General features: G+C 59.6%; 1 protein-coding gene across 2 annotated transcripts in view; it reads right to left on the reverse strand.

The window, feature by feature from the left end:
* Positions 1 to 6,172: 6,172 nt before the first annotated feature.
* Positions 6,173 to 21,676, reverse strand: part of CEP164 (centrosomal protein 164) — a 32,401-nt gene continuing 16,897 nt past the window's right edge. For both annotated transcript variants that reach the window (XM_038161367.1, XM_038161368.1), the window contains 19 exons: positions 18,131 to 18,340; positions 16,821 to 16,955; positions 16,458 to 16,674; positions 15,810 to 15,887; positions 15,458 to 15,589; positions 15,079 to 15,201; positions 14,236 to 14,379; positions 13,978 to 14,061; positions 13,146 to 13,324; positions 12,554 to 12,680; positions 12,125 to 12,189; positions 11,777 to 11,984; positions 11,140 to 11,247; positions 10,479 to 10,593; positions 9,698 to 10,042; positions 9,288 to 9,354; positions 8,909 to 9,025; positions 8,045 to 8,147; positions 6,173 to 6,859 (listed from right to left, as the gene is read on the reverse strand). In XM_038161367.1, coding sequence (XP_038017295.1) covers positions 8,048 to 8,147; positions 8,909 to 9,025; positions 9,288 to 9,354; positions 9,698 to 10,042; positions 10,479 to 10,593; positions 11,140 to 11,247; positions 11,777 to 11,984; positions 12,125 to 12,189; positions 12,554 to 12,680; positions 13,146 to 13,324; positions 13,978 to 14,061; positions 14,236 to 14,379; positions 15,079 to 15,201; positions 15,458 to 15,589; positions 15,810 to 15,887; positions 16,458 to 16,674; positions 16,821 to 16,955; positions 18,131 to 18,340 — 2,554 coding nt within the window. In that variant the 3' untranslated portion in view covers positions 6,173 to 6,859; positions 8,045 to 8,047. The remainder of the gene's footprint in view (positions 6,860 to 8,044; positions 8,148 to 8,908; positions 9,026 to 9,287; positions 9,355 to 9,697; positions 10,043 to 10,478; positions 10,594 to 11,139; positions 11,248 to 11,776; positions 11,985 to 12,124; positions 12,190 to 12,553; positions 12,681 to 13,145; positions 13,325 to 13,977; positions 14,062 to 14,235; positions 14,380 to 15,078; positions 15,202 to 15,457; positions 15,590 to 15,809; positions 15,888 to 16,457; positions 16,675 to 16,820; positions 16,956 to 18,130; positions 18,341 to 21,676) is intronic.

A 21,676-nucleotide genomic window follows, 5' to 3' on the forward strand; every position in this document is an offset into this window, starting at 1 on the left:
AGCACAGCACTGCACAGGTGCTCCAGGACACGGGGCAGCACAGAGAACACTGTGAGACCCAGCACTGCCTTACCCCGCAATTTCTTATTTCCCCTTTAGTTTTCACCACCAGCCACACCAATATCAGACCAAAGAAACGCTGGTGCTACTTCCCCCCTTTCATACAACATTGTGAAAGCAAGAGCACTTGAATTCCCAGGGCTGCCAGCCCTCCTTACCTGCTCCAAAGGCAAAAAAACAGCTCAGGCCATTATTAACTCTTGTTTTAGTTACCCAGAGCAGAACTTCCCCTTTCTGAGGAGCTTCTGGTACTGTCTGAGCTAATTGCACTTTCATTTCCTTTTTTCCTATAATTTATAAACCCAAGTTTCCATTCCTTTCCCATCCATGCAGGCTACCAACTGGTTCCAGCTCTGTCCTTACAAACAGATCCATTTCCTGCTGCAGCCCAAAGCAGTTGGAGTACCTACACACAGATTTGTACCATTCTTTTTTTTTTTTTTTTTTTGCTCTTGACAGGGTTTAATTCATCAGCTATAATCAAGCACTGCAGAGGTCATTTTTTCAACCTCTTTCTCTCCTTGATTTTTTTTAATTTTAATTGGAGTACCCAAATGAAAATGACATGCAAATCCAGCGATGTTACTGCAGCTCTGCAGTGCCCTTCCCAGCCTGCTGGCACACTGGCCAGCACATCCTCCTTTGCCATCTGCTTCTTCCTAACTAAGGTAACTCCTGGAATCCTGCAGAGCAGGAAGCGCCTTGGCCAGAGCCTGGCAGCTGTTCACCTCTGGGGCTTGAGGAACAAGCTGCTGAGACACTTTCTTGTGCCCATTTTTTATCATTTTTGGCCATTATTCAGGCACCACTCAGAGCCAGCCTCTGTCAAGGAAGATCCCATTTGGAGAGGGGCACCCTTCCCGGCCGGGCTGGTGGGGAGGCATCAGAGCACATCACATTTATAAACCATTATATAACACAGGTTTCAAAGAAAACCAAGTGCCCAGCCCTTAAACCAGGGTCACAGCCAGGCAGCCCCTCCAAAATACCAACCCCGGGCTTGGAATAGAAATAGAAGGGGAAAACAGAATTAAAAATAGAAGAGGCAAGAAAAGGCAAGCGTGTTCAGCCGTGAGAGTAAGAAGATTAGCAAGATAAAAAGAGGAACAGATTAACAGAGATTAATACAACTTTATTGGAATTGGCTAGTACAGATTTCCTTCTACATCTCAGCAAGGATTGCTCCCTTCCCTTCCCCAGCAGGCACAAGCCCTGGCCCTGCACATTTTAACACACGAGTGTCCAGCAGCCCCCCCGAGCCCCCACCAGCCCCTGTTCCCAGGGAGCCCCCAGCCCTTCCCCAGAGCAGGATGTGAAGGAGAACAGCCCCCCCAGGCCGTGCCAGCCCAGCTCTGCCTCCCAACAGCAGAGCAGAAGCCATCAGGCTCAGGGATGCCCCAGAGGAGCAGCCCAGGGGGCTGGGTGGGCTCCAAGCCCAACCCCAGCATTGCCAGGGGGCTGCCTGGGGAAGGAAAGGGGGGTCACCCTCAGGACACAGCGTCCGTGCTCTGGAGCCAGGACACCCCAAGCAGCTCTCCCCAAGGAAAGGCTCCCGGCTCACCTCCTGCTTTGGAACCAGGACACCCCAAGCAGCTCTCCCCAAGGAAAGGCTCCCGCTCACCTCCTGCTCTGGAACCAGGACACCCCAAGCAGCTCTCCCCAAGGAAAGGCTCCCGGCTCACCTCCTGCTCCCTCCCAGCCCGCAGCACGTTCCCCTGGCAGCGTCCCCCTCCAGGCTGGCCCCACACACCGTGCTGGCCCCGCGGAGCAGGGCACAAAGGCAACTGTTCCACCCGGCTCCAGAGGCAGAGTGGAGGAGGTGGAGGCACAGGGGAGGGTTCTTGGGGTGAAACAAGCCCCAGCTGGGCAGCGACCACCCTGCACAATCAGACTCTGCTGTGCAGGACCCCCTCCCACCCACACAGCTGCTGGGGCTCACAGCAGCACTCAGGGGCTGGCCAAGGCTCCCAAACGCGCTGTGACACCGGTGCCCTGTCCCCAGCAGCCCCTCAGCAGCCGTGACCTGGCCCACGAAGCGATGCTGTCTGGGGAAGGACTGAGCAGGACTGGGAACTCCCTGCGAGCACCAACACAAGGGCAGAGAACCTACACCAGGAGCTACGAATGGGGGGCAGGTTCACAGTCACGGCCCCAAACGTCTCTGGGGTACAGAACACACAAACAGGAGGGACAGTGCGGGCCACAGGTGGCTGCTGTGGCTACTTCTTCTCCTGCTTCTGCTGCTGGTACCTCCTGAAGTGGGTCTGGATGGTGATGGCTGCCCTCTCAGATGGGTCGGTGACCTTGCTCTCCTTGCTGGCATCAGGGGTCACGTCACCTGGGGGGCAAACAGAGCATCACAGCGAGCACAGACAGTGCCAGCAGCCCTGAACAGGCTCCACGGAGCAGGGTGGGGCTCTGGCATCACCCCCATAGGGTCAGTGAGAGTGACCCCCTCTCCCCAGACAGGACAGCTGTCCTTGCTGCAGGGCTCACAGCATGAAACCACAACCCTGCCGGCTCACAGGGACACCTCCAGGGCAGCAGGAGCAGGGAACGGGAGGCAGAGCAAAGCCCAGCCTCCCCGGCAGGGCTAAGCCCTCTGTTTCCCCAGCTCCAGTCCCCGAAGGCAGCAGCTTCCCCACGTTTAATCACCGCGCACGATGCTCACTTACTCTCGCACACACAAATAAGATTAGGAGCAAGCCCGGCCCCGCGCAGCGATAAAGCTCTCACGCTGACAAATGGGAGCCCTCCCCACTCCCGCTTAATGTGGCTTTAGGGAAGTATTGTGAAATTCAACAGGAACTGCATCAAAGCCACTCAGCGGTGCTCCTCTAAGCCAGTGTGTCACTGCTGAGCACCCCCCGAGCAGCCATCAGCAATCCCGGGGCCAGATGCTGCTGAATAAACTCGCCGCTGCCACCTGACCCCAGCTCCCTTCCCTGCCTGACAGAACCTGCCGAGTAAAGGGATAAATAAAAGGAGGGAGTGGGCTCCCCCCTGCCCCGCTCAACAAGACCCTGTCAGCTGCGAGTCCTGCCCGGGGGCAGAGGCTGAGGACAGGCACTGCCGGGCACTGCCAGGGTGAGCCCCGGCCGTGCGGCTCTGCCACAGCCTCCCCTGCCCGAGGGGCTCGGCCCCTGGCACCCCCAGCCCTGCCCTGTTTGGAGTGAGCCCCCGGGCCAGCAGCCAGGCTGGGCAGAGCTGCCGGGCACCCCAGCCCCCAGGCCCTGGGGTTATCCACGCGTTATCCACTCGGCACCGAGAATAGAAGGGCTCAAATCCTCTTTGCTGAGCACTGCAGGGCCTCGAGACAAGCCCAGAGAGAGGAGGGGGGATGCCAGGTGCTTCTCCAGAAGCAGAAGGGGCTGTTCTGGGTGGCTCTCCCAGAAGCAGAAGGGGCTGTTCTGGGTGGCTCTCCAGAAGCAGAAGGGGCTGTTCTGGGTGGCTCTCCAGAAGCAGAAGGGACTGTTCTGGGTGGCTCTCCAGAAGCAGAAGGGGCTGTTCTGGGTTGTTCTCCCAGAAGCAGAAGGGGCTGTTCTGGGTTGTTCTCCCAGAAGCAGAAGGGGCTGTTCTGGGTTGTTCTCCCAGAAGCAGAAGGGGCTGTTCTGGGTTGTTCTCCCAGAAGCACAGGGGCTGTTCTGGGTGCTTCTCCCAGAAGCAGGAGCACAGCCCCAGCCATGAGTTCCACCTGTTACTTGCGTTCACTGGGGTTTTTTCCTGCCTCCCTGCCTGTTCCACACTCACCTTTCTCTCCAGAAAGCGAGTAGATGCTGTTGTGCCGCGAGTTCCTGCCTCTCTAGAAAGGCAGAGAAATAAAATAAAAGTTAGTTCTATCCCAGGCAGAGGCAGCGAGGGCAGTCCCTGTCAGGCCAGCCAGGACCCCTTCCACTCTCCCTTCCCTTTAGCAAACTGGAACATGCTTGCTGTTGTTCCCTTAAAGAGCCCTGATTAATTAATCTGCATTCATGAAATGACCTCCAAGGAGAGGCAGGAAACAGCTTTGCATCCAAACTCAGAGCTGTGAGATGCTCAGTCCACGGATGGATGCTGGCACAGGCTGTCCTCGCTGGATCTGCACTTCAAACCAGTAAGGAGCCAGCCCCTACACCACGAACCTGCAGCTCCTGGGCTGCCAGGTCTTCCAGGGCAAATCTCCATTTCTGAAAATAAGCTTGAATATGTCTGCAAATACCCCTCCAGCATTTTCCAGCCTACCCTGCCCTCCTGGCATTACATTTCCCCCTTGCCTAAACCTCCAGGCTGCCTGGTTTACAGCTGCCCCTGCAGCAGCACTGCCACCCCGAGCCAGCTGTCCTGGCAGTGCCAACAGCCCTCACCTGGCTGTCCTGGCAGTGCCAGCAGCCTCACCTGGCTGTCCTGGCAGTGCCAGCATCCCTCACCTGGCTGTCTCTGCAGTGCCAGCAGCCTCACCTGGCTGTCCCGGCAGTGCCACCAGCCTCACCTCACTGTCCCTGCAGTGCCAGCAGCCTCACCTGGCTGTCCTGGCAGTGCCAGCATCCCTCACCTGGCTGTCCTGGCAGTGCCAGCATCCCTCACCTGGCTGTCCTGGCAGTGCCAGCATCCCTCACCTCGCTGTCCCGGCTGGTGCGGCGGCTCTGGGACACACACTGGATCTGCCAGGGCAGGGGCTGGTACACCAGGTAAGGCAGGGGCTCCTCACGGAACAGGTTGGTCCCCAGCTGCCCACGGGGAAGGTTTTTCAGCAGGGCAGAGCACAGGAGAGGAACAGAAAGAGCTGCTCAGCCACACCGAGCACCAGAGAGCACAGCCCTCCCCGGCCACGCGCTGCGGTGACACCGACCCCACAGAGCCCAGCCCTCCTGCCCAGGCTGCTCCAGGAGGCACAGAAACCATTCCCAGCAGGGCAGGCAGGAACTGCAGCCTCCTGTCCCTGCCCCGGGCAGGTGAGAACAGCACTGCAGCAACAGAAGCTCCCTCTGGGCAGACTCACCTGTCTGACCACCCTCACCACGAAGAACAGCGCTGTCATCAGGGTGCCCAGCATGGCCAGGGCTGCGGGGGGCTCCCTCGGCCCAGGAGCTCTGGGAGCAGCACTCCAGGATCTCCAGCAGCCAGCACTGAGCTGTGCCTCCTTGGGCAGGCAGAGGCCAAGCCCCTTAATGAGCTTACAGCCCTGCTCAGCTCGCTGAAGTAATCAGGCCCTGCCCTTTTGCTCTTCTAATCGCAGAGTTTCTCCAACAGACACTGCTGGCATTCCAGGAAAGGCAAATCCTCTGCTCCAGGAGCAGGGACAGACAGCCCAGCCCAGCCTGGGGTCACACCTGCTCCCTGGGCAGCCACCTCGGCAGGGTCCCAGCCCACCCAGGGGCATCCCAGCCCACCCAGGGGCACCCCAGCTGGCATTTGGGATGTCTCAGAAGCGCCCTCAGCTGCTCAGCAGTGGGGTGGGAGACTTGTCCCCAGCAGTGCCTGCCTGGACAGCGTGTGCTGCCTCCAGAGCTCCTCCAGCAGCTCCTCTCCAGAGAGCAAAACACACCAGTGCAGCTCAGGCACAGCAGCAAGAGGGGGAAAAAAGCCTGGTGGTGGTTTGTTTTCTTTTTTGAGGACGAAACTATCAGCCCCCACTCGTGCACAAGCAGCTGATGCACCCCCTGCTCCCCCTGTGCCTCCCCAGCTCCCACGGCAGGCGAGCAGGAGATGGGAGCACGAGAAGAACGCGTCACCAAGCCTCCCCAGCTCCTGGTGAGAGTGTTACTCACAGATCCCACAGCACCCAGCACGCTGCTGGGGCAGTTTCTGGCTGCTCCCAAGCCCAGGGGAAGCCAGCAGCCAGCCTGCAGAGAGGCATCTCGAACACATCCCAGCTGCCAGAGCAGTGCCTTGTTTCCGTTTGGAGTTTTGGTTCCCAGCTTTCTTCTCTCTGCCTCTGCATTTGCTACCCTGCCCAGATACTTAAAAGAATCATGGTAACAAAGCCCCAGCGAGCTTGAGTGGTCTTGGGAAGTGCCAGAAATGACCTTGACAAGACAAAACATGAGAGAGCCCAGAGACAAGGGGAGATGTGAGAGGTAAGTGCAGCTGGATACCCTGCTACAGCAAAACAGAGTGACAACCACCACCGTCATACAAAACAGGCTCATGTTGATTTAATTTATACAAAACCAGATACAGCTGCTATCCCGGGTTTTAACAGGAGAAAGGAGCACATTTCAAACCAAGTTATTGTTAAAAAACCTGGCGTTTCCCTGCACAGAACGGGCTCAGTGATATGGCTTGGGCCACAGCAACCACAGCTGTGGGGTCCCCTCTAAAACCCCTGCCTGGAAGGACAGCCTTGGGTCCTCTGAGTGTGCAGTAAACTAAAAGCAAAATCCCCACAGGAAGGGGTTTGTGCAAGCCAACAGCAGAGGGGGTACCCGTGTCTGGATCCTCCTCTCCCAGGAAGGAGTAAGGCTATTCTTGAGCAATTACAAAAATTCTAGAAAAACAGCAAGGAAAAATACAATAAATACATTCTTCGGAGTTCAAAAACTATGTTCATCAAAAATATATTTCTATTTGCATGTAAACATCCCCGTGCCAGGCTCAGGGTGTGTGCCAGCACGCTGCACCCGGGGAGCAGAGCAGGGGGCTCCCCCTGCCCACCCTCACCCACCCGAGGGCTCGCACGGCACGGGGGTGTGGGGCAGCAGCTTCACAGCCTCCCCCAGCAGCTGTCTCGGGAGAAAGGCTTTGAAGGTGGCTTCTCACAGATGGGCTCCCTTGAAGCGCAGCGTCCCCGGCAGCCGGACGGGCGAGCGGCTCGGCAGCTCTTTAAAGCATCAAATACTTGCAGTCAGCTCGGAGGAAATACTGACAAAGACAAGCAAACGGCACCAGCCCGGCTCCTCCCTGCCCGCTAGGGTGAAACCCCTCCCGGTTCCAAGCATCCCAGCGGGCTGGGACACCCTCTGCGTGAGGTGTTCAGAGGAACAGCACCTGCTGAGCAAAGCCACGAGAGCTCCAGGAGCTGCCCATCCCAACTCCTCAGCCACTCCCCAGCCTTCCCTCACCCCTGCTCTCCCGGCATCCCTGTGGAGCTGCTGCAGGAGCAGTTCTGGGCTCCAGGATTCATGGCAGGGGCTCCCCACCCCGTGATCCCAGCTGCTGCTCTGGATCCCTCTCCCCAGGGCATGGAGGACGCAGGTGGGGCTGTCCCAGCACCCACAGGAGCTCCTCAGCCGTGTCCTGCCACCATCCCCATCAGGGGACAGAGCTGCAGCAGCCGCTTTGCTGCCCAGACCCTCCCGTGTCCTGCCACCATCCTGCAGCAGCTGCTTTGCTGCCCAGACGCTCCCGTGTCCTGCCACCATCCTGCAGCAGCCGCTTTGCTGCCCAGCTCTGGCCAGCCTGGTGTGAGAGGAGCAGGGAGGGCTCGTCCAGATCGACCACTCTTGGCTCAGCTCCCACGGCTTCCACCCCAAACAAGCAGAAATTCCCCAGGGATGTGCCAGCATGTGCCGTTCCCTGATTTCAGCCCAGACTCTGCAGCCACTCTGCTGCTCCCCCGTGCCAGAGGCCACCTGCCACGGCCCACCTGCCACCAGGCATTGCTGGGCACGGGAGAGGCTCCTCTCCTGACCCATTTCCTCCAGCAGAGCCTCAGCTGGCTCCACATCCTCCCCCTTGACCAGTTACTCCAAGTCCTCTGTGATTCCCAGCTCTGCCCTGCCACTGCTGGAATACTAATGAGGGAGATGTTGATTTATTGAAGCCCTGATATGTCACTGCTGGATTAAACAGTCTATAAAGTATATTTGGACACATTACAGGATTAGAAGAACCCGCCTGGGAAGTTCTCTTCCTCCTTCCTCCACTCTCTTGCAAAACCACCCAGTGTCAAGGACGTGGCCACAGACACAGTGGAGGTGCCAGGGTGGGCACCCCCAAAACCCAGCCCATGGTGGGGAGACTGCACAGGGCCCCCAGCCCCGCTCCCTGCAGAGAAAAACCCCACCTTTCAGTAGTGGTACACCTTGATCTCTCTGTTCTCATCCAGTCCCAGCTGGAGGAGGCTGGGGCTGCTGCCCGGGGGCTTCTGTGCCCGTGGGGAGAGAGCTCTGGCAGCTGGGTGAAGGAAAACCTGGCTCAGGGCAGGAATGAGCCCAGGCAGGACAGCTACCAGCTGCTGAGGCACACGGGCTGCGTTCAGCCTGCTGCACCCCAGCCCAGGGGAGTCAGAGGGGGATTAGGGACTGCAGAGGCACACCACGCTCAGGGCAGCGCGGAGCCCGCGGGGATTTGCTGCTCGTGTCAGGGGATGCTGAGGAGACACCCACAGCCCCAGCACAGGGTGTCCCTGCTCCCTGCTCAGACTGCTCCCTGGATCCAGCCCCACGCTACAGGATTCCTCCAAACGGAGCTGCAGAGAGCTCCGGGGGCAGCCCAGCCCGCCCTGCCCCACCACGGCCCAGCCACACACCTCCAGGTGCCCTCACCTCCTCCCCAGCTGCTCAGCCGGCCCTGCCTGTGCCAAGGGCTCCATCCACGGCACCAGAGGCAGCCCTGCAGAGCCAGACCCCCTTCCTGCCCACCCCATTTCCACTCTGCACTGTTTAAATCCGTATTTTAAATGCTCGCATTCCCTGGAGCTGAGCAGCATCCCTGAGGAGCATCACAACCCAGGGCAAGGAAGGGAAACTTCCTCAGTGCTCAGAGAGCAGCACCCAGATCACTCCTGCTCTGAACACAGGCACTGCAAAGAGGCCAAGGCCTCGCAACTGCTGCTCAGCCCTTCATTTCACACCCCTCCTGCCACCCTCCTCCCACCTCCTGCAGGAAGCAGGAGTGCAATTAAAGACCAGACCCAGGTAAAAGATACACTTTGGAATCCTTCTTGAAGCCTTTCAGCCATTTCTTGTTGCTCTCAATCATGCCCTCAATACTCCTTGTCTCTGGCTCACTGCACTTGGAATGCTGGAAGAGCCTGATTTGTTCACTGTGGCAGAGAGAGAGACAGAGAGAGGGTAAGTGGGGGAAAAAAAGAGGTCTGGGAAGAAATTATCCCAGAGATGAGAAAGTGATGGGCTGCTGAAGAAAAAAACACCTCCTCTAATACACTGCTAGTCAGATTTTCTCCTCAGTGAGTAGTTCCTAGTAATTATCAAATTGGAATCTACTTGTTGGGTGAGGAGTGACCCCGTAATCACTGCAGGGAAACAGAGCAGCACGGTGAACACCCCAGGGGAAAAGGCCCTTACCCTGCAGGGACATAGCCCAGCTTGCTGTCCAGAGGCACAGGAGTCCCACCGAGCCACGAGAACCTGCCTGCAAGACAGACGTGAGACACAGACCCCACAAACCCCACATTTCTGCCTGGCTTTGCTCCCTGCACTGCCCCACAGGGACCCCAAGGATGGGGAGCCCTGTGTGCCACGGGGAGGGGGCTCCCAGGGGACAGGGCTGGCTCCTCATTGCTGCTGCCCTGGGTATTAAAGAGCAGGATGAGAGGATCAGCCACATGCTGCACTTCTGGAGGGAGCTCTCATCCCTGATCCCCCTGGCACCCTTCCTGCCAGCAGCACCAGTGTCCCCACCCTCCCCAGCACGGGAAGCCTGAAATCAGGAGCTGCAGGCAGCAAAGCAGGGGGAGTGAGGCCAGGAGACTCACCTGGGAAATACCTGTGCCATTTCTCTGACAGCATGCTGTCCACTGACTGCCCTGAGATGGAATAACTCGAGCTGGGCCTGCTGCTCCGGGCCCACTGGTCCAGGGGGGACACCCTGGGGGGGTTCCCCAGGGAGCTGCCCCCGCCCAGGCCTGCCAGGGAGGGGCAGGTGGGGAGAGGGACGGCCTCACGGGCTGTGGAGGTGAGGAGAGGGGGCTGGTGCTGGCTCAGGGAGTCCAGGAGCCCCAGGACCCCGCTCAGCTCACTGGTGATGCTCTGCACAGAGTCCCTCAGGTGCTGGATCTTGTCCTGCTGCAGGACGGGCCAGAGATCCATCCTCAAGTCAGCTGAAGGAAGAAAGGGGAAGAAAGGGATGAGAGACAAGCCCTGGCAAGAGCAGCCCAACCCTGCTGCCTGCCTGCCCTTCCTCCCCCAGCACAACTGCAGGCAACCAAAGCCCAAGAGAAAGCAGGAGCAGCAGAGAGGGAGTGGCAGCAGCTTCTCCTGCCAGCCTGTGAGCAAGGGGAAGCCCAGAGTGCTGCAGAAGAGCAATACAGGTCTGCGGGACCAGAGGGACACCAGAGAGATTTTATAATCCACAGAGATTTCAAAGGCAGGCTCACTCACAGATCCCTTATCTGCCACTACAGGCAGGAATCCAGCTTTGCATCCAGGTGTGGGACACAGAGCAGCCCCAGAGCTGCCCTGGACACAGCTGAGCACAGGCACATCAGAGAAGTGAGAGGCAGAACAGGCCTGCAGCCTCCCGTGGTGGGCACTTACACCTGGGCTGGCCCAGATTCACACTGGAGGTGCTGTTTGTGTCCTCAGAGGTGCTCAGATCAAACGTCACCACCTTCTTGCACGCAGAGCTCTTCAGTGTATCCTCATCTGAGAGCTGCTCGGGGGGGGAAAACAATGCCAGTGAAACCTGCTGTATCATCTCTGGAAAAGCTCCTGGAAATCTGCCTACAGCTTGTCTACAGAGCTGGACTGCACTCAGGCTCAGGTCAAGCGAAGGCAAACTTGTCTGAGCCCCTGGCAGCAAAGTCTGAATGTCCAGAGACTGCTCTGGCTCTCAGAGTGCAAGAGGCCCAGCCCGGCAGCCCGTGGAGCAGCCCTTGCAGCAGGAGCTCGTGCTGTAACTAACCTCACAGCTCCTGCAGGGCTGGGCTCTCTGTGCCAAGGGCAAGAGCTGGACACCAAAGGTCTGGTTCTCGTGCATCTGCTGCTGCCCTGCCTGAGGCCACGTGGCAGAGCCAAAGGCTCCGAGGTTTGCCTGGGCAGGAGAGCAGGCTCCATCCCAGCTCACACGAGCTGAGCTGCCCTTGTTTCCTCCAGGCCCAATCCAGGCAGCTTTTCCAGGCTGCCTTCTGCAGCCACACACTCAGCAGACTCCGGTGTTCCAAAATCCAGCTCTGCTGCCAACACCAGGAGAGTTTACCTCCTCCAGCAGCGAGGACTCCAGCTGGCTGAGCTTCTCCTCCTTCTTCTTCAGCAGCACCTGTCCTTTCTGCATGGCCGACTTCATCTTGTCCAGCTCCCTTGCCTCCTGCACAGACCAAAGCCACGCCAAGGAGGGAAATGAAACAGCAGTGACAGGAAACAATCCCTGTCAGCAGCTGGGGTGAGTGTCATCACCTCATCCTGCTCAGCACAGGAGCAGCTGCTGGAGTGAAATCGCTCCAAGTCCTCGAGGGTGTGGGAAGGGACGTGCACGGTGAGCACGTGGCTCAAAGCAGCTTCAGCCCGAGGGAAAGGAGCTTTCACCTCCAAAACCCCATCCAAGAGGCTCCCCAAGCCCACACCAAGAGGGTCCCCAAGCCCACACCAAGAAGGTCACCAAGCCCCCATCCAAGAGGGTCCCCAAGCCCACACCAAGAGGACCACTAAGCCCACACCAACAGGACCACCAAGCCCACACCAAGAGGGTCCCCAAGCCCACACCAATGGGGTCCCCAAGCCCACACCAAGAAGGTCACCAAGCCCCCATCCAAGAGGGTCCCCAAGCCCCCACACCAGGACCAGGAGCTGGTGCCAGGGCTGCGGGCACTCTGTGACACCCAGCGCCCAGGGCTCACCTCCTCCAGGTTCTGGCGCACTCCCTGCAGCAGCTGGGAGCTGTGGGGATCCTGCCCGGCCCCCTGTGCCCTGTGCAGCTCCTGGTGCCACTGCAGGCTGGCAGCCCTGAGCGCCGAGCGCCGCTGGCGCAGGGAGCGGCCGTGGCGCTGCAGGAACTCCTTGGCGCTCCGCAGGGACTGCCCCTCTGCTGAGAGGTAGCTCTGCACCCTGTGGGGAAAGGCAGGGCTGCGCTGGCTCCCCGGGCTGCTGCACGCCTCACGCAGCACCCCAAGCACGGGCTCGGCGCCCGCTGGGCACAGCCAAGGGCAGAGGCAGAGCAGGGAGCGCTCCTGGCACAGGGAGCTCACCGGCCGAGCTGCAGGTCGCTCTCCTCGGGGCTCTGGCAGGCTGGGGAAGGCTCTCTGGACGTGTGCTGGGAGGGGACACATTGCAAAACGTGTTTATGGGGGAAACAGAAGCCCAGGGCTCCCTGAGGATGCAATGGCATCACCACGGCACTGCCCGGATCCGAGCACAGCACCGGGGCTGCTCTTGACGGGACTCCTGAAGGTAACACAGACATTTCTATCCCTGCTTTTGATTCCAGTACCCCGCGCTCCTCTCCACCCACTGATAATAGACAGACACCTGCAAATACTGCTGAACGCACCAGCAAAGAGAAATCCATCCCTGCATCTCAAACGGTTTCACACAGAAGGAACAAATGCTGGGATTTTCAAGGGAGTTTCAGCCTCAGATCTCACAAGGCAAACACCTTCACAGGCTGCTTTACTCACAGCTTGAGGAGTTTCTCTCAGGTCTTCGACACAGAGCTCAGCTTTCTTTCTTGGAGATCCCACACTTTCTTCTGCCTCCAGTTCTTTCAGAGCCTCCTGCTTGCTCCTGATTGCTTCCTCCAGCTCTCTGCCACAGGAAAAAGCAACAGCAGAGGCACTGATTAGCCTGCAGTGGAGTCCAGAGTGAGCTCCAGATTCCAGCACGGAAAGGGCCACAGGTGTGCAAGACAACAGCAGGGATGGGCAGGGAAACTGCTTCCCACCCTTCCTGAGCAGCTCAGCCCCCTCAGGAGAACCTCTTTGCATTTCAGTGCCCCTCTCACAGCACCTCATTAACCACCCAAGGCAGGAGTGGAGGAGACAAACCTGACCTGCAGAGGTGCGGGAGCAAATTCAAATTCACACCCAAGGTAATGAAAAATCTGGAACCAGCCCCCAGCAGCTCTGTGCCCCCACGGGCACCTGAGGATTCTGAAGGAACACGGCCCAGCACAGAGCTCAGAGGTTGGGGAGAGGCCCGGGTGAGGTTGGAGAGGTTTTCCAGGGGCACAGGGCAGATGTTTTGGTATCAGAGGAAATCCCTCACACACACCCGATGCGTTTGTGCAGCCTCTGGCTCCGGCTCTGCAGCAAATCCACCTGGGCCTCCAGCTCAGCCTTCTGGTCCTGCAGCTCCTCCAGGCTCCTCCTCAGCTGCCGCATGGACTCCAGCAGGCTGGAGTGCTCCTTCCTGCTCTCCTCCAGGCGCAGCTGAGAGGCCAGAGCAGCTTCCTGGGAGAAACCCAGAAGATCCCTCACAGTCATTTCCCCAAGAGCCGAACAGGGGGCACACGGCTCACGGGGTCCCAGGGCTGCACAGCCGCACCCCAACCCTGGGAGAACAGGGCTGTTCCCTTTGGGGAGCTCGGAACTAACCCAGCACCCAGCACTGTCTCCCTAAAGCCCCAGCTGTGAGGTGCTGCCCTCAGCCCCAGAGCAGCGCAGCCCCTCTCCAGAGCCCCGGTGTCCGTACGTCTCTCTCCAGCTGCATCCGCCCGTCCTCATCCAGCAGCAGCTGCCTCCTCCTCTGCAGGGACTCCTCCTGTGGCAGGGGAAGGGCAGGGCAGTGACAGAGCCGGGACAGTGCTGATGCTGAGCAGCATCTCGGGCCTGAGTCTCACGACCGTTCCAAAACAAGGAATGTTGTCAGGTTTGCTTCACGACCCCTCTCACTGCCCCCCGAAGCACTGAGCAATCCCAGAGCTCGGACTTTCCCAGCAAACACCAGCACCAGGAATGCCCAGCCCTGCTCTGCCTGCTGACAAAGCTTTACCCCAGAGTGGGATGGCAGCAGGAGCCCTGGCTGAGCTGTCCTGAGCGGCTCCCCGTGAGGAAGCAGCCCCAGGACGGGCACAGACCAGGCAAGCTCCGTGAGCCCAGCTCACCTGGCTCAGCAGCTGCTCTGATCTGGCCTGGATGTTCTTCATGCGGATCTCCAGCTCGTTCTCCGAGTCCTGGAGCTTTCTTTCCTGCACGAGGAGCCGAGTTAAGGAGAAGGGCACAAGCTCCTCCCTCCCCAGGAAAACACAAGCTGGAAGTGTGACCTGCCACCCGTGTCCCCACCTGGGCAGGGGGCCAGGGTGGGGAGCCTCCAGGCCAGCCCTCAGGGGTGCCAAGGGCCAGAGGCAGAGCCTGCTGCTCACCTTGTCCCTGTGCCTCTGCTGCAGGGCCGTCAGCCTCCCCTCCAGCTCAGCCTGCAGCCCCTTGACGTCGGCGTCGTGGAGCTGCCGCAGCCGCGCGGCCTCGCTGCGCAGCCCCTCCTGCAGCTGCGACCTCTGCCTGCGCTCCTGCCAGCCCAGGGGGCAGGGAAACGCCTCTGTGAGGCACAGGGCTCTCCAGAAATGCAGCACGGACACACAGGGCTCTCCAGAAATGCAGCACGGACACACAGGGCTCCCAGGAATGCAGCACGGACACCCAGGGCTCCCAGCAATGCAGCACAGACACACAGAGCTCCCAGGAATGCAGCACGGACACACAGGGCTCTCCAGAAATGCAGCACGGACACACAGAGCTCCCAGGAATGCAGCACGGACACACAGGGCTCTCCAGAAATGCAGCACGGACACACAGGGCTCCCAGAAATGCAGCACGGACACACAGGGCTCTCCAGAAATGCAGCACGGACACACAGGGCTCCCAGCAATGCAGCACAGACACACAGAGCTCCCAGCAATGCAGCACGGACACACAGGGCTCTCCAGAAATGCAGCACGGACACCCAGGGCTCCCAGGAATGCAGGACGGACACACAGAGCTCCCAGGAATGCAGCATGGACACACAGGGCTCCCAGCAATGCAGTATGGACACCCAGGGCTCCCAGAAATGCAGCACAGACACACAGGGCTCCCAGGAATGCAGGACGGACACACAGAGCTCCCAGGAATGCAGCACGGACACACAGGGCAGCATGGACACTCAGGGCTCCCAGCAATGCAGCACGGACCTGCAGCACCCCCTGCAAGTGCAGCCCCCCACCCAGTACCTGCTCCTCGTACTGCTCCTGGATCCGAGCCAGGGCCTCCCTGTGCTCCTCTCTCATCCTCTCCATTCTCCTCTCGTGCTCCTTTTCCACCTCCCGCCGTTTGTCGCTCATCAGCTGGCTGAGCTGCAGGGGTGGCAGGGCAAGAGGCTTCCCTGAAGGGCAGCCCTGAACCCGAGTGGCCTCCCTGAAATCAGCCTCCCGGCCAGCCCAAGGCCAGGGCGGGATCAGGGACCGTGTCCTGGGGAGCACAGAGCCTCCACCCCGCTGAGGTGAGGTGCTGAGGGATGTCCTGCCCCCTCAGGCAGGGGGTGTGGGCACCCGGAGCTCACCCCAATCTGAGGGGAGCGTGAAGAACCTTCAGCACAAAAGCACCACCCACCTCCCGCTCGTACTCCTTCACTTTCAGGGCTTTTTCCTGCACTTTCTGATCTGCTCTCTGCAGCTCCTCGCGCAGCTGGGCCTCCTGGCTGCTCTGTGCCTCCGCCAGCTGGGCTTGCAGGCTGGAAATGGCCTGTCAGGAAAGCCAGGCACAGACACTCGTCAGCCTTTTCACAGGATCCCTCCCATGGCACAGCCTCACCACCCCTGCCTGCAGCACGGCCAGACACCGAGCCAGACCACAGCCACAGCCAGGGAGGGAAAAACATCCAATGCCACCCTCCCCGGCCACCTTGGGTGACAGCATGAGGGGAAAACAAAAACCAGCCATTTCCATTCTGGGACACCCTCACCTCGCGGTGCTTCTCCTCCGCCGCACACCTCAGCTGCTGCAGCTCACTGGCAAACTGCTCTTCCAGCTCCTCTGCTGCCTACAGAAACACGAGCAGAGCAGTCAGCTGGGAAACCTCTGGGCACGAGGTGCATTTGCAATTAAATTCTCCCCAAGAGCATCAAAAGGCACAGCAGTGACCCCCTCCCTCCAAACGGGATCGCTGCCAGGCGCCTTTGCTCTCCCTGTGCTTTCCCTCCCAGGGGATCTCCACGAATCCCACTCCTGCTGGGCTGGAGGGACTGAAAGTGCCCCCCTGAGGGGCTGCCCGGGGCCCTGCAGGGCTGAAGCAGCGGCCAGAGAGGTGCTGGGAGCTGCTGAAGGGGCTGGGCTCAGTTCTGATCTGATAACAGGGACACACAGTGATCCTTATCTTGTCTTCAGATGCCGAGTGGCCTTTGCAGTGACTGTTAGCTGATCCCCAGTGTGATACCAGCTGGGGAGCTCTCCTGCCACCTCCCCGTGCCCCCAGCAGCCCTGGCCCCTGCCCTGGGTGCCCGAAGTGAGCTGTCACCAAGCACTGCAGGTGTGTGTGACACTTGGCACTGCCCTGCCAGCCAGGCCAGCAGCAGCCCCTCAGGCCAGCCCTGGCTGGCAACGAAGATCTCACCTTCTTCTTCTCCCTGTCCAGCCTGCCCCTGAGCTGGCTCAGGAACTCCTCCTTCTCCTGCTCCAGCTCTCTCATCTCCTTCTGCCGGGCCTCCTCTGCTGCCAGCTTCATTTCCTCCAGGGCAAGCTGCTGCTCCCTCTGCAGCCTCTCCTTCTCCGCCAGCTGCTGGCACTGCCACTCCTCCCTCAGCTTCTGCAGCGTGGCCTCCTGCTCTGCCCTGGTGGGTTGGGAACAGAGCACAGAACTGGGGACCCAGCAGCGGGTCGGGCTCGGAGCCCCCTCTGAGCAGCTGCTGGGGATGTGCCCACCCTCCCCTCCCAAAGCAGCACTGGGCACCCCCAGAACGGCAGCAGAGCCTCTCACCTCATCCTCTGCTCCTCTGCCTCCACCTCTGAGGCCATTTGGGCTCGCAGCTCTTCCAGTCTCTTGGCTTTTTCCTCTCTGAGCAGCAGCTCTTCCTCTTCCTGCTCGGAGTTTGCTACATCTTCTTCTGGAGCGCTGACAGAAAATAAAACCAAAGCAAACGGGTTCAGTCTCTCCAGTCCCCTCTCCAAGGGCTCCAGCTCAGCTGTGGGGACACACTCATTTCCCCCCACACCTGCAGGACCTGCTGCTGCCACGGGAGATGCAGCCCCAGCATCAAACCTGAGCAGTGTGGCTTTAAAACTTGCTGTATCATCATACTTTACACTTCTTTGGGGGTTTTTTGTTCTTTTTTTTTGCAGGTAAGTGAAATCCACTCTCATTAAATGGATGCAGGCTCCCAGGCAAGGTACCCGGAGGCATCAGCACATCTGGAAGCTCCACATTTCCATATTATACCTTTTGCTACACTTTTTTTTCCCCTTCAGGTGCCATTTCTGCATCTTCCTTCACACCCAGACTGCATCCCCACCATGTCTCATGTCAAGATGCTGCTTCTGGCTGCTCAGAGCATAAGCATCAAGCCCAGCAAGATAACAGAAACCTCAAGAGAAGAATTCCCCCAGGGAAAGGACACAGGGCTGTTCCAGCCCTGCCCTGCTCCCCGAGCCTGCTTTCCCACAGCCAGCCCTGCCCTGCTGCAGGAGCCTCGTCTGGAAGGCCCCGTGTAAAACAGCCCTGTCAGAGCTGCAGAACTGGGGTAACCTCATCTCCTGCAACGCTCTGTTTCCAGTCCTGCTCCCACCATTCAGCCCAGATCTGAGCAGCTGCCAGGTGGGAGAGCTCCAAGCAGAGAGCTGGAAACTCCTGCCAGGTTCACCACAACCCAGAGCCCTGGGTGTGTGTGGGAGCACAGCTCACCCTGAGGATGCTCTCCTGCCAGGTTCACCATAACCTGAGTGTGTGTGGGAGCACAGCTCACCCTGCAGGATGCTCTCCTGCCACTCCTGCCAGGTTCACCATAACCTGGGTGTGTGTGGGGGCACAGCTCACCCTGAGGATGCTCCCCTGCCACTCCTGCCAGGGTGGCACAGCTCTTTCCTGAGCGCCACTGGGGCACTGGCTTTGCAGATCCTCACACAGACCTGTCTGTGCCAATGCCTGTCCTTCCTCCTCCTCCTCCTCAGAGCCCTGATCCTGCTCCCTCCCCAGCCCTGCAAAGCAGCATCACTTCCCAGGGTCTGTGGCCAGCAGCAGTGAAATCCCACCTTGGAAAGGCTTGCAGGAGATGGAGTAAAAAAGGAAAGTACCTGAGGGGCTTTTCTTTCTGCTGATGAAGCTTTTCAGCTTCCTCCTCCTGCTGCCTCATCTCCTCCTGGAATTGCTGGATTTTCTCCTCCTTTGCTTGAAATAAATGTATTTCCTCTTGCTCCAGCTCTGTCTCCACCTCCTTGACTATTTCCTCCAGGGACTCATCATGAGGCTGGCTCAAGGACTGCTCCATTTCCTTCTCAGGTTGCCTACCAAAGACAAAAAGCTCCTTTGGCAAAAGGGTGACAGAAAACAGAGTAACACAAAAGGAAAAACAACCTCCACCACAGAGCACCAGCTCCAAACCAAAAATCTCAGAGCCACCTCCTCCAAAAGCTTCACTGCTGACCGCAGGTGGATCCTGAGGATCCTCTGGGTGCCTGCAGAGAATCTCCAGCTGATAAACTGAGCCCAGCCCCAGCTGCACCCCAGGCCTGAACAACTCTGATTTTGGCCCAGCAGAGCTCACCTTGTGAGGTCAATAAAATCCCAGTGGTGGAAAGCCCTGCCAGGCTGCCAGGCACAGGAGCAGATGCCATCAGTACCTGCTCCCAGCCCAGGGACTGCTGCTTCTCATGGACCAGGTATTTCTCTGCAATTGCAACCTAAAGTGTGCTGGGAATTTGCCAGCTCCAGGCAACAGAAAGCCCTCAGCACTCCGAAAATTCAAACCCAATCTGGTTCTCATTAAGTTTGTTTTTTCAGACAGACAGCAGCAAAATTATAAGCTAAAGGGGAAGGAGGGGGAAATTGAGATTAGTCTAGGAAGAAAGACATTTGTTCTTTGCTAGTGAAGGCTGGAGCAGGAAGGTCTCACCATGCTGAGAGACTGGCAGGGCAAGGCAGAGGGACTTGTGCCAGGAATCAGGGAAATAACAGCCCCAGTTATTCAGCCTCGAGGCAGCAGAGAAAAGGTCATTTCTGCAGCCATTAGCAAAAAGAGCAAAACACAGCAAAGTGCTGGGGCTCTGGAGCAATCCCCCTTGCAGCACCTGCTGCAGGTGTCCTCTCTCAGGCTGCTCTGCAGAGCAATTCAGCCACTTCCACCCGGTTATCACGTTGCTCCTTCGCCCCCGTTTCTGCTCCAAAGGAGACCCAGGCAGCACACACACCTTCCCACGGCACCACAGCTCCCGGGAGAGCAGATCCCTTCCCCACGGCGCCGTCCCCAGAGAGTGCTGCCTGATCTCTGCAGCTGCACCTGCTGGTGTGTTGCCTCACACGGAACGCAGGGCCAGCAGCTCGCATCCTCTGAGCTGCTCTGTGCCAGGGGCTGCAGGCAGAACCCACACCCAGCACCCCTGGAGCAGCACAGAGCAGCGAGGAGGGGCAGGGGCTCAGCTCTGGCCCCACTGTTTCGACGCCCCCAAGGTGCCCAGTGCTGTAAAACGGGGCGGATTTGTGGAGTTCTGCCCTTTTTGCCCAGCTCAGCCTCACCCAGCAGGTTCTGTGGGGAAGTTTCTCAGGGAGGGAGAACCGGCGCGGGGAAGGTTTCCCAAACACAAAGCGGCAGCTCCCCTCGCCCCAGGGAGCCCTGAGCCACGGGGCTGAGCTGCTGCCCTGGCCCTGCCCAGCACAGGCTGGCACTCTGGCAGGGAACGGGCTGCTGGCAGGGCACACAGCCCCCCGTGCCCACCAAGCACCCCGGGACAGGAGGACAGTCACACCAGGAAGCCCTTACACGTTCTGTGGGGCGGGAAGCTCCTCAGCATCCACCAGGCTATCCAGGGCTCCCCCCTGGCACAGCCCCTGCCCCGCAGGGATTTCCTAACCCCCCACGCTCCAGAGGGGTCTCAGCAGCGCCAAGATCCCTCTCGCTTGGCAGCACAACAGAGGGGACAGAAGGTGGGGTTAGCTGAGCTCAGAGTCAAGCAGCTGCTGCGGGTGGACGAGGATGACACGGGTGACACGGGTGGGCACCAAGCCGTGCCTGCCAACGGGAGCTGCCCGGCCAACACGGGGCTGCCAGTGCCACAGGGAAGCTCATCCCAGCACCTCACTTCGGGCTCACAGGCAGCTGAGGATATCGGGGGTACCAGCTCAGAGGGCTGCACCCCTTCCCTGGCTTATCCCACTCCTTCCAGGCCCTTGGAGAACGTCCCCAAGGTGCGCCAGCCCTGCAGCCATACTCACACTGCTGTCCAAATGACAGGTGGAAGTGTTGGCAGGCATGCTTGTGTCTACAGTCCTGCTTCATCTCAGAAGCACAGAGAGGAGAGGAGAGACAGGGCAAGCACCAGCAGCTTCACAGGCACAGAGAAAGAGAGGATGCTCAGCTGGGAAGCAGGAACCAAGTGATAAGGAGACAATTCCTGCGGGCAGAACAGGTTTTTGGAGACCCTGACACCAGCAGCTCCTCCACGAACGAGGCTGCAGATCCCACAGAGCCAGCCATTAGGATGGACTGCAGCTCCTGCTCACGAGCTTTCCTGGCACGGGCAGCAGCTCCTCGGTCCCCAGTGCCCTGGAGAAGGGGTAACTCTGCTGGAGGCCAAGAGCTTTGACGCCTCTCCTCTGGAAATGCCAGGCGGGGGCTCTCCCAGGAGGAGGAGCTCACTGCTCAGAGCAGCATTCCAGCTGCCCCAAACAAATCCCCGCACAGAGGCTGAGGACAGCTGCCCTGGGCAGCCCAGTCCAGTGGTCACTGGGCCCTGGAAGGCAGCACTCCTCCCGGGGTAACCAGGACACAGACCAGCTCAGCGCTCACACCTGCTCCAGGCCACCCCCGTGGAAGGAAGAGAACTGTTCCCATCGCAGCTGGGCTCTGCTGGCACCAGGAACAGACCCCTGAGAGCTTTAGCCACAGGCTGAGCCCAGCAGGAGCAGCGAGGCTGGCACCAGGCAGTGGCCAGTGGCCACATCTGCCCCGTTAACAGCCCAGGGCCCAGCCCAGGGCACCACCAGCTCAGACCATCCTGCAGGAGCAGTGGCAGCTGGGAGGGAGGCAGAGGCAGGACAGGCTGGCACTTCCACTGCCCACCCGGCCAGAAGCTGAAGCTGCTCAGACAGGGAGAAGGAGGCAGCAGGAGCAGCGAGGTTCAGGGGGAACCCTGAGAGAGGCTGAGGCACCATGGAGCTGCACAGGGCACACCTGGGGAGCTGCACAGGGCACACCTGGGGAGCTGCAGCACCCTGGAGCTGCACAGGGCACACCTGGGGAGCTGCACAGGGCACACCTGGGGAGCTGCAGCACCCTGGAGCTGCACAGGGCACACCTGGAGAGCTGCAGCACCTGGGGAGCTGGAGCACCTGGGAGAGCTGCACAGGGCACACCTGGGGAGCTGCAGCACCCTGGAGCTGCACAGGGCACACCTGGGGAGCTGGAGCACCTGGGAGAGCTGCACAGGGCACACCTGGAGAGCTGCAGCACCTGGGAGAGCTGCACAGGGCACATCTGGGGGAGCTGCACAGGGCACACCTGGAGAGCTGCAGCACCTGGGAGAGCTGCACAGGGCACATCTGGGGGAGCTGCACAGGGCACACCTGGGGAGCTGCACAGGGCACACCTGGAGAGCTGCAGCACCTGGGAGAGCTGCACAGGGCAC

Source organism: Motacilla alba, chromosome 24 (genome assembly GCF_015832195.1).
Source record: "Motacilla alba alba isolate MOTALB_02 chromosome 24, Motacilla_alba_V1.0_pri, whole genome shotgun sequence".
NCBI lineage: Eukaryota > Metazoa > Chordata > Aves > Passeriformes > Motacillidae > Motacilla > Motacilla alba.